At 36.5% G+C, this 12,407-nt stretch overlaps 2 protein-coding genes across 2 annotated transcripts in view; one reads left to right on the top strand and one right to left on the bottom strand.

The window, feature by feature from the left end:
• Positions 1 to 2,170, top strand: part of LOC107089935 (rho GTPase-activating protein 26-like) — a 109,399-nt gene extending 107,229 nt beyond the window's left edge. The window contains exon 22 of the mRNA XM_015383002.1: positions 553 to 2,170. Coding sequence (XP_015238488.1) covers positions 553 to 641 — 89 coding nt within the window. The 3' untranslated portion in view covers positions 642 to 2,170. The remainder of the gene's footprint in view (positions 1 to 552) is intronic.
• Positions 2,171 to 5,707: 3,537 nt separating this feature from the next.
• Positions 5,708 to 11,268, bottom strand: LOC107089934 (glucocorticoid receptor-like; the record flags this gene model as incomplete). The annotated part of the gene is made up of 2 exons (XM_015383001.1): positions 5,708 to 9,963; positions 11,002 to 11,268. Coding segments are annotated over 2 exons (420 nt in total), but the record flags the coding sequence as incomplete, so codon positions are not given.
• Positions 11,269 to 12,407: the final 1,139 nt, after the last annotated feature.

Here is a 12,407-nt window from a genome sequence, read left to right as displayed (position 1 = left end):
AGACAGGAGCAATTGTCAAACTTTTGGTGTAGATCATTCGATTTCATCCTGGACACTACAGAAAATGGGCTTAAAGTGTAAAAAACCGAACTTCTCCTTTAAGAGATGATAAGTCTTCATGTAAATGATTTGAGCAGAACAGCAAAAACCTGGAAAAGAAACTCTCATGTCACTGAAGGGAGAGTTCCAGTGAGCTTCGATAGGTTTGTGCCGTATAATTCTGTTTCCTCTCACTATATGACATTCTCCCATTCCTCTTCTAGATCATCCATATGCTCTCAGCATTGTGTGTAACTTGTTACTTTGCTCCCAGCTCTCTGCAGCTCATTCAGGTCCTTCTGTGTAGTTCTGGAATTTCCACAAATAATTCTTTAAATATCTTACAATGTGTTTTTTTTTTTTTTTTCTCCATCGTTGAAGTTTGCCTATAATGAAAATTTCAGATCTTTCTAAATAGGAGAAATTGTGGATGACCAAATAGTTTTTTTGTAATTATGTGATTTCAGCTGTATACTTCTTGAGGTGTTTCATCTTTTTTTTTTCTTCTTGTAGTTCACGCTTCAAGGGAACCCGGCTGGTTGGAGGGAACTCTGGACGGTCGAACTGGGTTGATCCCAGAAAACTACGTGGAGTTTCTATAGCCCGAGTTGACCGAGAGACAATTGTAGTCCAAGCTGGACTTGACTGCAAAAAAAAATTCCCTGTGATCACATGATCCACTGAACCGGGTTTTATTGGACTGAAGAAAAGAAACCGGACCCAACAGAACCGGATCAAAGGGATATAAGAGGACTGAGGCAGGGTGGTATTTCAATTGCACTGGGAAGAGAGAGAGAGGGGTGTTATTGGTTCCTGTGAGTGGAGTTCACAGTGAGGAAGTGGAAAACGTCACTGATAAAATTACTCTTATAATTGAGCTGATATTTGAGTTGAGAGTTGGCGATTTTCATTTTGGAACGTCTGATTTATTACTCTGATCTGGAATGCCAGTTCTTCATCATTCCCTGTTTTCATTAGGTAGATACAGCATTATTGACAGAGAAAAGATAAATAGTGAGTGGCCTTCAGCTTTAAACTGATGGTTTGCCTCTCCATTGTTTGATCGCTAATCCCCTTGGGAAATCTGAGCCGTGGAAGCGGACTGTAATGATCGGGCTCTGCTGTAAAGTCTTTGCAATCGCTCGTCAGGGGTTAATTCCAGGTAAAGAGACTCTGCCCAGCCGCAGTTAAACGACCGTAGCTCCAGGGCATACCAACAAGATGGACGAGTGCGCTTCAAGTGCCCTGGGTGTCATGATCATTTATGGCTTTTTTTCCTCATAGAGCCATCATTAAGAAAAAAAAAAAAGTGAAAAATCTGAAGCAGGATCCACAGGCGGTTTACAGCCAGGCGTAGGAGGAGCAGCTGATTGCTGCAGGATAAAACAAACCCAGCTGCAAGGCCTTGCTGTGAGTGCAGCGAGTGTGAGTCATGTTTGCACTATGTTGGTCCATTCTTGGAATTCTAATCAACCAGGAAGCTTTTTTTTTTCTCTTTTTGTTTTACATCACAGATTACCTACATGTTTTTCTCCATTTTTATTTTTTCCATCATGCAGGTTCTAAAGCTTTAATCTCATCAGCACACAGACAGAAAACTTATCACCATTCCTCAGTATTGATCTTCCAAGGAATCATAAAGACAATTCTAGAACTAATAATGATGGACGTTTGATTTTATAGCTAATAAAATGTAGATTATTTTCTGGAATGCAGTGACTGCTGTTTCCTGAGTTGAACCACTCTGAATGTTTTGGTAATATTATGCTTTTTTTCCCCTATTTTATATTTCATTATCCACTTGATTCTGTTTTAAATGGGAAAAACAAACGGGAGAATAACAAAAGCAAAGCTAATGTGAAACAAGACTACTTTGTTCATATATAAACTTATTTATAAGATTTTCTTAAAGGTAAAATCCTTCATCTTTTTGAGGTGTTTTAATGATCCTGTACAAAAAAACAAGGATTTTGATGGGGTATATTTTTTTCACACATATGAAATGTTTTTTTTTTTTTGTGTATTTTTTAGCATACTAACTTAATTCCTGTATTGCTTTTTGCCAGAATCTTCTATTGTTTATGTCTGTCCACAGCCTTAAATATTTCTGCAGATGTTTTGGTGAAGGATTGTGAAGAAATAAAGATTCATCTTGAAAATGTTCTGCTTAGATCTTTTTTTCTTTTTTTTTAGGGACACTCAAACTTTCAAAAAAAATTCAAAATCAATCCACTGGACTTTGTTTTCCAAGTCTGAAGACATTTCGCTTCCCATCCAGGGAGTTTTTTCAATTCAAAATGTCAGAATTAGCATTGTGTTCCAAGCTTTATAGAATAGGCTAAACTAAGCCTTGTTAAGGCTTAGAAAACATGCAAATTGTACCTTTGCTGTTTACATCTCAAATTGAAGATGATTCCTATAATCTGCAAGTTTCTTAAGCAGTTTGTCGTACTAACACATCATTCTGAGGAGGTCTTTTCCGAAATGGATTGCAATATGCTGGTGAAGATTCTTAGTAAATTCCAAAAAAGTTGGAAGGGACACTCAAAGGTTAATTAAAATGCACCAGTTGGAGTAATGCTACATTATATTCACTCTCTCTAATTTGTACGCTAAATGTCTACATTTATGTTTATTGGATGAACTATGTTAAAATTACCCAAACCTCTTTCATGGTGAATCAGCCTGGAAAGATGTAATTTAATGCATTCCTTTAAATCCGGTAAAACATGCAAGGAATTAGAAATATTTCAACTTTTTTTTTTTTTTTTTTAAATCCGGTAAAACATGCAAGGAATTAGAAATATTTCAACTTTTTTTTTTTTGCATTTCCCCTGCTCCTATCTGCTGTTTTTTTCTCAAAGCTGACATTGCAGCTGACTGTTTACAGTAAGGGGGTGTACAACACAGATTTCTCTGTTTTGCACCATGTCAAGGCTCTGTGTGTTTTCGTGGAGAGTTCAGTTGCCGGCAGCTGATTGGTTGGCTCGGCTCCATGCTTGTACACTCAGGAGAGTCCGCTGACCAGTGACTCCTAATTGAATGTCGGGATGAACAGCAACAGTTTCAGGGATTTTAAAGCATTATTATGACAGTCAGCCTTTGTGTTTGCAGGTTTCCTGTTACTGGCTGCTGATTGGCAGGTTCAGCTCACTCCTTGAACAGCTCACTGGGTGTCCTCCTCAGAGAGGACGCCCAAGACAAACTGAAAGGTGTCAGCAGTTGCCATAAAAAAAGTTATTTTATATTAGCTCGGGCTAAAAGATGCTTTCTACATCTCTTTACAGCCATCCACGTGGAGTTGAAAAAACATTTCTTCACTTTACTGTATGTTACAATCAAATGTTCACATTTTCATGTTTTGGGTTTACAATAGAGATCATCACCTTCCTTACATGTTTGTAACTTTTTTTTGTAGTTCTTATGCAGAAAGCTGAAGTTCCACTTTGACTTGCATCAATATGTGTTTTTTTGTTCAGTAACGATGCCTGTTATTACAGCGCAGCAGTACGGAGCTCTTTTAGTAACCACAGTAGTATAGTAAAGGAGCTCCGGACTAAGGCTGAAGGTATGGAGGCTAGGAGCTACAAATTGGAGTCATCCTTTGATTTCTTCAGAAATATTTGTTTTTTTTTGGGTGGTGGCTTTCAATTGAATGCCCCTAAATGAATATATTCTGCTTTTAGTCATCATTCATCATCTGCTGCAGAACAAACTCCCAGTCTGGTCTGTGAAAAGATGCCTGATCTAGTTTAAGACTCATGGATCAACATTGCTTATATTAACTGTAGTTATCTGCCAAATCTGCCATACTGAGCGAGCTACACATGCGCTGTCCTTGGAATTTTGTAGTTTCGGATTTGAACATAGTCTTTTCCTCCATTTCTGCAGCTTGATGCCATAAATGAAGTTATATTTGCTTCGAGTCCCTAAGACCACTCAGCATCACTCTGCCACTGCTCTACATTACTGTGTGTAGTGGTGTTTGGAGGCCCAAAGCCTATACTTTGTTTCTGTGTGGCTTCTGCCATAACCTGTTGGCCTTTTAACCCATGCCACTACAGATAAAGACTCTATTCACTTCATGCCAGTAACCAAAACAAATCCATCTCCTGGACACCAATATTTGTTTGAACAAATTAATGTTGGCATCATGTTGAGGTTTCAAATGTACTTCCTGATCTCTTTGCCGTTCATGTCACACAGGGATATAATGTGTTTTTAGGTTTTGTCCCAAATCCATCCCAATGTGTGCTACTGTTTAGCTCTTAAATCAGCAGGAGCTCTGGGCTTTCAGAACTGTTCAAAGCTTCATTCATCTTAATGAAACATGGGGAGAAAAATCGTTTAGTCAGACACTGACTGTGAAAGTTCTCCTACTAAGAACGATGGGAGAGGTCGTAGTTTTCCTCAGTGGTATACTTTAATTATTAGAGGCAACAAGAGAAAAAAAAAAACTTTATCACTTTGTAGAAATGAAAATTACAGTGAAAATAACAGAAGTTGAACTCAATATTTTGTAGCACTGACAGAAGCCAAACATTTCCTGTTAATCTTCACCAGGTTTGCACACACTGTTTTGGCCTGTTCCTCCATGCAGATCTCATTTTAGGGCTTTCAACTCCGTCCACAATGTTCTTTTTTTCGGGATTGTGGTCTTGAAGGAGCAGTTTTAGAGCCACTCCTTCATGTTTGGATCCATCGTCCTGCTGATAGGCCCATGTGCAGTACTCCATGATGGAAGGAGATTTTGTGTTCAAATGGTAAATGGCTTTTTTAAGTCAGGAGACTTCAAAGCTTTACACTACATTCAGTCATTCACCCATTCACACACACACACTGATGGTGGCAAGCTACATTCTAGCCACAGACACAAGTGAGGTCCCTCTGACCACCATCAGTAGGCAATGCAGGTGAATTGTCTTGCCCAAAGACACAGCGACACTGAATTGCCTGGGCTTTAACCTTTCAGGGCAACCTCCTACACCCAACGCCACATTGTTCGTTCCGACGAGCTTCAAGGAGTTAGTGCCGTATAATTCTGTTTCCTCTCACTATATGATATTCTCCCATTCCTCTTCTGGATCATCCATATGCTCTAAGCGTTGTGTGTAACCGATGGTAACCTTTGTTACTTTGCACAGTCGTTTCCTCCATTTCTGCAGCTTGATGCCATAAATGAAGTTATATTTGCTTTGAGTCTGCCCTTTCCATTTATTTATGATCTGCCGTTATGGCAGAATTGCTTTTTTTTTTTATATCTCATAGATTTTATTACTGATTTAGGTGCTCAGCTGCGTTTTCAACTGGATGAAGCTACAGAAAATATTTACCTTTTTCTGGAAATAGAAAGTACTCTGATAAAAGTTCCCTCCAATTAAAAGGTAGTTGTTTCTTTCCACTGTTTTCCTATGCTTTATTATGAAATATGGCTGCAAAATGACACTTTGCTTCATTAAATAAATTAAGTGGAAGATTGAAGTTAAATTCAGTGAATTTGATTCCAACTAGAGCGCAGTGTAAACGGACAAACAGCTGCTCTTTTGATACATTTTAATAAAGAAATACTTTTAATTAAAAAGGTTTTAAAAATAAATTTGCTTTAATGCTGTCCATCAACTTAGAAGAGAAGCTGGAGTGAGAAGAACGAAGCCCAGGCTGCTCAGTGTTGAAAAAACAGGAAACTTTATTGTGTAAGATGGTTGAACTAATGAAATATCAGTTCATCCTCATTTCTGCTTGAAACCAGAGATGACAGAAACATAGTTGGAGACGACGGCAAATCCAAAGTTGAAAAAAGAAAAAAAAAGAAAAGACAAAATAAAAACACATAACCTAATTCAACATATAATCAATAAAGGGGAAATATTGACATTGAATACAGAAGAAGTGTAAATATAAACCATTTTTTATTTTTTTTAATATATCTATATATTCTTTACATTGGATTACATCTACATAACTGAAATAGGAACAAAAACAGACTTCAGTGAAAGCCATAGCTCTATACCAGTGAAACATGATCTGCCCTTAATGTTTAAAGATAATTGCATGTATTTTATACAAAATAGACGGTGACAAGCAATCTGAGGGTAGTGCAATTTTGTCAGGCTCTGGAAAATGTACTTTCACATGGAGATTAAGCTTTTCCTGTTTTTTTTTTTTTGTTTTGTTTCGTTTTTTTCTTAAATGACCAGTGAATCCTTATAGTAATATATATGAAATCCAAAGCCAAGGTCATCTACATAATAGGCAAATTCGAAATAAAACTAGAAGTGCTAAGAAGTAAGCCCATATGTGCTACACAAGTTGAAACTGCTCAATTACTTCAGTTTAGTAAATTTTTATTTATTTTTTTTACCCCCTCTGCTTTAGTCACTGTTTTTTTTTTAGCGCAAAATAAAATATTAGAACTAAATCTCGCTCTAACGGCGACCTGCCTTTCCTTTTCTTTATTTCCTTTTGTCTTAAAAGGTAAACAGTGACCACTCTTGTAGACTTGTCCACAGACTCGTAGAATGAACATTTACTTCACAAGACAAACATGTTTAACACTTCCTAACGAATTAATCACGTCTACCTTTTATCAAACACAAACTGACGAAAACAAAATTACTTTTCGACTTATTTAATGTACAAAAATGATTGAGTAAAATTAGTCATATCAAAGAGGATAAGATGATGAATTTAAAAATCACACAAAACCTTTTTTTTTTTTTTTTTTTAAACAGATCAATCTCCAAAAGCACTGGTAGTCGTCTATTTCCTGATTTAAAATTGTATTTCTATGGCTCTCCGTCTCCCTTATGCAAGGCCTTTAGTCGAACTGAAAGGAATAAGAAAGTGGGGAGGACTGACAAACATGTAAAAATATTGTTTTTGTTTTTTTTTATAACAGACACTTGTTTGCATTGCACTGGATATGTCAGCATTGCTTATATACATCTATAGGCATTTAAGGAGTGGGGGGGACAGAAGCAGTGGCGAGGGTGTTTTACGCCTGTACGTTAAAGCTGGCTTCCAGAAACGCCGCTGCCTGAATGCGAATGTAATACTGTACGCAAAGCCACCCGACACCACAGGATCCAGACCCAATCCTCGGCAGATTGATCAACACGCCGGGATAAAAGCAGACTCGCAATAAGCTAAAGCTCAAGAGCCTGCGCACCACAACAATCATCCAGAAGGATTGGCAAACTTCAAAGCTAAAGAAAATATGGCTCTTGATTGAGGATTGCTGCTTTTTTTTTTTACTTTTTTATTTCTGTGCAGTTAAGCAAACAACTGAAAATCCAGATATAAAGTCCTGGGCTCTTACACGGAAATTCACAAATATATCACATTTTTCCACGCTGAGCTTTCCCTGTCCTTTACTTTTATCTTAAAATATAAAATCTTAATATTCTCTTTGATTTTAGAACTGTTATTTTAACTTTGGGCAGAACCAACATAGGGAAAGAAAGGAGGTAGGAGACAAAAAAAAAAAAGAGAGAGGGAAGGAATCCAAGGCACATAGAGCGGAAGGAGGTAGGAGACTACAGAAGGAAACCAAGGAAGGAAAGACAAACGTAGGAGGACACAAGAAACGACAAACTTTAGAACCATTTGAAAGAGATAGGATTCGGAAAATACAAAATATTTTACTTTTTCTATTCTTTTTTTGACTCTGTAGGAACCCTGAAAGTAGAAAAGCGGACTCTAGAGCAGGGAGGTGAACGGTGTTGCACTTTGCACTCAGCAGAAGCCGATGAAAACCTGAACACTAGATTTGGCCACTATGTAAGCTGGTATGAAGGCTTTATACACATTAAAAACTGTAGCAACATCACAATCTAAAAAAAAAAAAAACAACCCAAAAACATTTCGTTAACAATCGATCATTGTAAGCTGGTGTTATGTGAGACACTGAAGACTGAGCACCCTGAAGCTAAGTTATAAACCACCGCTGTACACCACCCTTCACATATGCAGGATATTAGAGGAAAAAAGAACTGATAAAAAAAAACTTTTGTGATATTTGGCACTAGTGGGACTATAATAAAAGATGTAAGGAGACATTACCTGAAGAATAAGCAAATTATGTGGATTTAAATGCAGCTTCTTGCATTTAAAATGGACGGGCTTCATAATAATCCCTGTTTCTTTGTGTATGCAGAGTATGAAACAAATTAAATATATATCTATATATATATTAGAGATCCATCGTCACATAATTTTAAGAAACATCCTGTTTTCTTGTCTTGGAAAATTAAAGATTTTACTATTAGTTAATAAAAACCAAAAGATTTTATGCACTTTGGGTTAAATCAAATTCAGATGAAGCTGAAATATGTTATGAAGAGAAAAAGTTGGGTTGATTTTGTAATTCCTAAAATGTTTTTTAAACTACTTCCTGTATTAAAAAGCACTTTCTGTTATTGTGTTCATCATCTAAAATATGAATTGATCCAAGAAGTGTGGGACCCTGCAGAAAAACTGGACTTTCAAGATAAACCAGAGAAAGTTTTTAAGTTATCGTCACCATTTTTAAAATTCGGTGAAGCTGGCAGAGAAAGGACCCGGACCCGTCACGCCAGATTGATTTAAAATATTACAAATAATATTGAGCGCGATTAGAAAATGGATATTTGGACGTTTTTCAATCTCAATTTGATCCATATTTGTAAAAATCACGATAAAGAAATTACAAACGTTTCCAAACCTTCAGAATTTGACAGGAATTTCTAATCTTCCTCAGTTTAAATAAAAAAAAAAAATACTTTGATTTACTTCCAAATTCTAGATTATAGTGGCTGCTTCTCTGATGCAGTTAAAGGAGAACACTATAGGTTCACTTTTCTAAAGAAGAAAAACAGTATATTCTACTGTAATATACTAGTTCATTAAACGTTTAAAGACCTGAACATGAAGATGATAATTCAAGCTGCCGGGATGACTTTGTTCTGCACACTTTTGAAGGGGTGGGGGATTCCTCTAAACAATAAAATTAAAAGAAAACTTTAATTTTAAAGAGAAAACAAAAGAAGCAAACTAAAACCAGGCGATAAATGCGAAGGAACAGAACAACAGACTGGTCTGTAACGGATGGCTGCGAGAATGAAAACTAAAAGGCACTGGTTTTCCCTCAGATACATCCTGTGTAAACATGTGTAGCTCGCGCTGAACGTGGCGTCTGCTGAACTCTGAAAGCGTGATCTGCGATGTGCATCTGCGTTAAAAAAAACAAAAAAAAAACATGAAGACGGATCCACAAGCTGCTCCGTTTTCCTTTTTCTTCCACTGATCGGGTAAATAGGTCCAGTTCGGGTCCGTTTTTGCTTTTTGTCCTTGAATCCAGAAGAAAAGTGAGGTTCTTTTGCATCAAAGCTTCAATCTGTCCCCTTCGTCTCTAGACTGTGAGCGACATTCACAGCGCGGAGAAGCAGAGCAAGGCCGGCAAGTTAAAATGATTTCAGCGATGTAGAGAGTAGGACTTTAAAAAGAATAAATGTCTGAGTTCAAGAGGTGAGGGATTGAGGAAAACGGACAGATGCTTTAAAAACATTCAATTTGCTTCTGTGCAGACAGACTGGGGTGGCGACTATGAGGCTATGGGTAATTTCTGAGATTAGACTAAACAGGCAAGGGATGAAGGGATGAAGCTGACTTTCCAAAAATGAAAACAAACACCAAAGAACGGACAAGAATATTGGGGGGGCGGAATAAAGAATTAGAGCAGAAGGGCCTGAAGCAGGTTGGGGATTTAAGGCATTGATTCACATTTCAAGGCCGTCATTTCTGATGAAACAGCAGAGGTTTGACGCTCCCGTCTTTGAATTTTGGTATCTGGTTGGTGATGATCTCCGTCAGCATCTCGGGGAATTCCACACTGAGGGTCTTATTCACGAAGGTGTAGAAGCAAATCTGCAGGAGACCCTCCACCATCTGGAACGAGACAGTTTAAAAAGATGAGAGGCGGATTTCGGAAAGATGGATCATTTTCAAAGCATCTGCAGCTCATCACAAGTAATTAACATGACTTCAGAGGAGCTATAAAGTGTTTAAAGAGATTTAAATGGAACATAAAAGCACCCATTTAAAAAAAAAGAGGAAATCTGTCAAGAATATGAAAAAAAATGATTGTTCCAACCTATAAAATACAACTGAATTGAATAATATTACAAGCTGAGAAAATGTTTCTCCACCAATTTTCTACCACAAAGAATTTCCTATTAATTACCCTAATCCTAAAACTATTAGAGAGCACTTCCTCATTTAAATAAAAAGGATTAAAGTGACATTTATTACCGGCAAGTAAATGCTTCTCATTAGGAATTTTTAGCCTGCTAAAAGCGAACCTGATGCTATGGAAAAATATCAGTCCCCTCACAAATGTTTTTATTTATTGTTAAGCTGTTTTTTTTAGCTGCAGGTTAAACAGTTTGGGCTCCTCTTTCCTCCATTAAAGACATTTCATCCCAGCACTGCTAGTCCAAAGCGCGTAAGATTATCAATTTTATTATCATCCCAAAAACAAAACAGATTTATAAGACAGGATTTTTTTTTAAATAGAAATTTTCTACATTTTGGGAAAATAAAGTCTGGTAAAGATTACATTTATATCCATGTTTAAGCCAGAATGATTTTAAAATTAAATACGATTTCCCTACGACACCTTAAGCATATAAATGATTCTTTTTTAATATTTAGTGTTTATGTTTCCTCAATTATTATTTATTCACATTTCAAATTGGATGACATGAGTTTACTAATATTGTCCCTGTTTTAAATTGAATTTCAATTTGAAGCTAAACAGGAAATATTTAATGTCCTTTTTTTATTCTATTCAAACAAATATGTAGGAAATAGGCTGGCAGGAAATGCATCTCTAGGAGACAACTTTCACATCCTCTGTTTCTAGTTGATCTCAGTAGGAAAAATCCTGTAAAGTTGTGCCGATGTTACCATTTGTGCATCACTAACCTCCTGCATGGAGTCCAGTAGCTTAGTTAGCTGGTAGAATCGCTGCCAGTTCTGACTTGTGTTCTCCTCTCGTTTCACGATGGCTTTTCCCAGCTCCTTGATGTAAGTCATCCTGATCTGATCAAAAACCGCCTGGCACTTCAGGCCTTCTTTGGGTACTGCACAAACGGGACAAGAAAAACACAGCGATGAATGAGGGTGTAGCTTAGGAGGAAAACTAAAACAACCTGAAGATAAAACAAAACTTCGTAAAACCTTTTTGTTTTGCTAAAAGTACTCCCATTCTGAGGAGGCAGAATAAAAACCCAGCAGTTTGTCCAGTAAATTCAATTATTTTTATTTTTTTAAAGAAAGAAACCACATTTCTATGTTTTATATCATTTTATAATGACACTTTTTTCCTTTGATAGAAAATTAGATATTTATAATATTATAAAGGGTTAAGGGATAAAAGTATATTGTATATAAATGTTAATAGAAATATGATGCCAGAAACTATTTAAGCCCTTTTAAATATTGATTAAAATGAAATCTTAAAAATATCTAATATTAGTCCTTACTGGCATTAGAGTAATCAAACCCTTTTCATAACAGTTTGGGTTCTTATCTGGTTCAGTTAGTCTGCATGCCAAAAAAAAAAAACATCTCTTTTTGCAGGTGATGAAGATAGAAGGCGTTTTAACATTGTCTTTCTTTTATCTTCTATTTCTTTAATCTTTTCCTGTTTTTCCTGTTCTACCTACATTGCAGTGTCCATATAATCTGTAAAACTCCCTGTATGAATTATAATAATGTTATTTATATCCATAAATCAAGCGGAACTCTATGGCGATAGCCGTACTGCTCCACTTGTGAAAGCAAAATCTGTTGGGCTCTCTTTGTAGCATCAAGACAATTATTTTTATTGCCACATTGCTAGACACAATAAAAAAAAAAAAAAAAGAAGAGTCCTCGTACCATAGAGACTGGAGCGCCTTCACTGTAATCTACAGCTTTCCATAGATTCAATAAAAACTTTATAACTTCTTCTGTAAGAATATTCTGGGGTAGAAATGGCAGTGGGATTTTTCCTTGGTTGTATGAAGAAATAAATCCTGTTACCCCTCCCCCACATATTTATAGGTACATTTGTCTGAAATAGGCTATTAGTGTAGTGATATTGTGAGTGAGATTGTCACTACTTGATCTCATTTGCACATGTGCAAGCAGATATTCATCCAGGTCGCCATAAATAATGTAATAGTGGTATTAAAAGTACTTATTTTTATCTTTAAATCACTAAAGAATGCTCATTTAAATCTTTAAAACATATTTTTTATGACTTTCTGAGACAATTTGATGCTTTTTACATTTTCTGTGTTACACAGCTTGTCTGACGTCATCATCGGACATGCTCAGAGTATAAC

This window comes from Cyprinodon variegatus, unplaced genomic scaffold, assembly GCF_000732505.1.
Source record: "Cyprinodon variegatus isolate N-32 unplaced genomic scaffold, C_variegatus-1.0 Scaffold273, whole genome shotgun sequence".
Classification (NCBI taxonomy): domain Eukaryota; kingdom Metazoa; phylum Chordata; class Actinopteri; order Cyprinodontiformes; family Cyprinodontidae; genus Cyprinodon; species Cyprinodon variegatus.
Note: the sequence above shows the minus strand (reverse complement) of the source record. Positions and strands in the feature narration are given on the sequence as shown.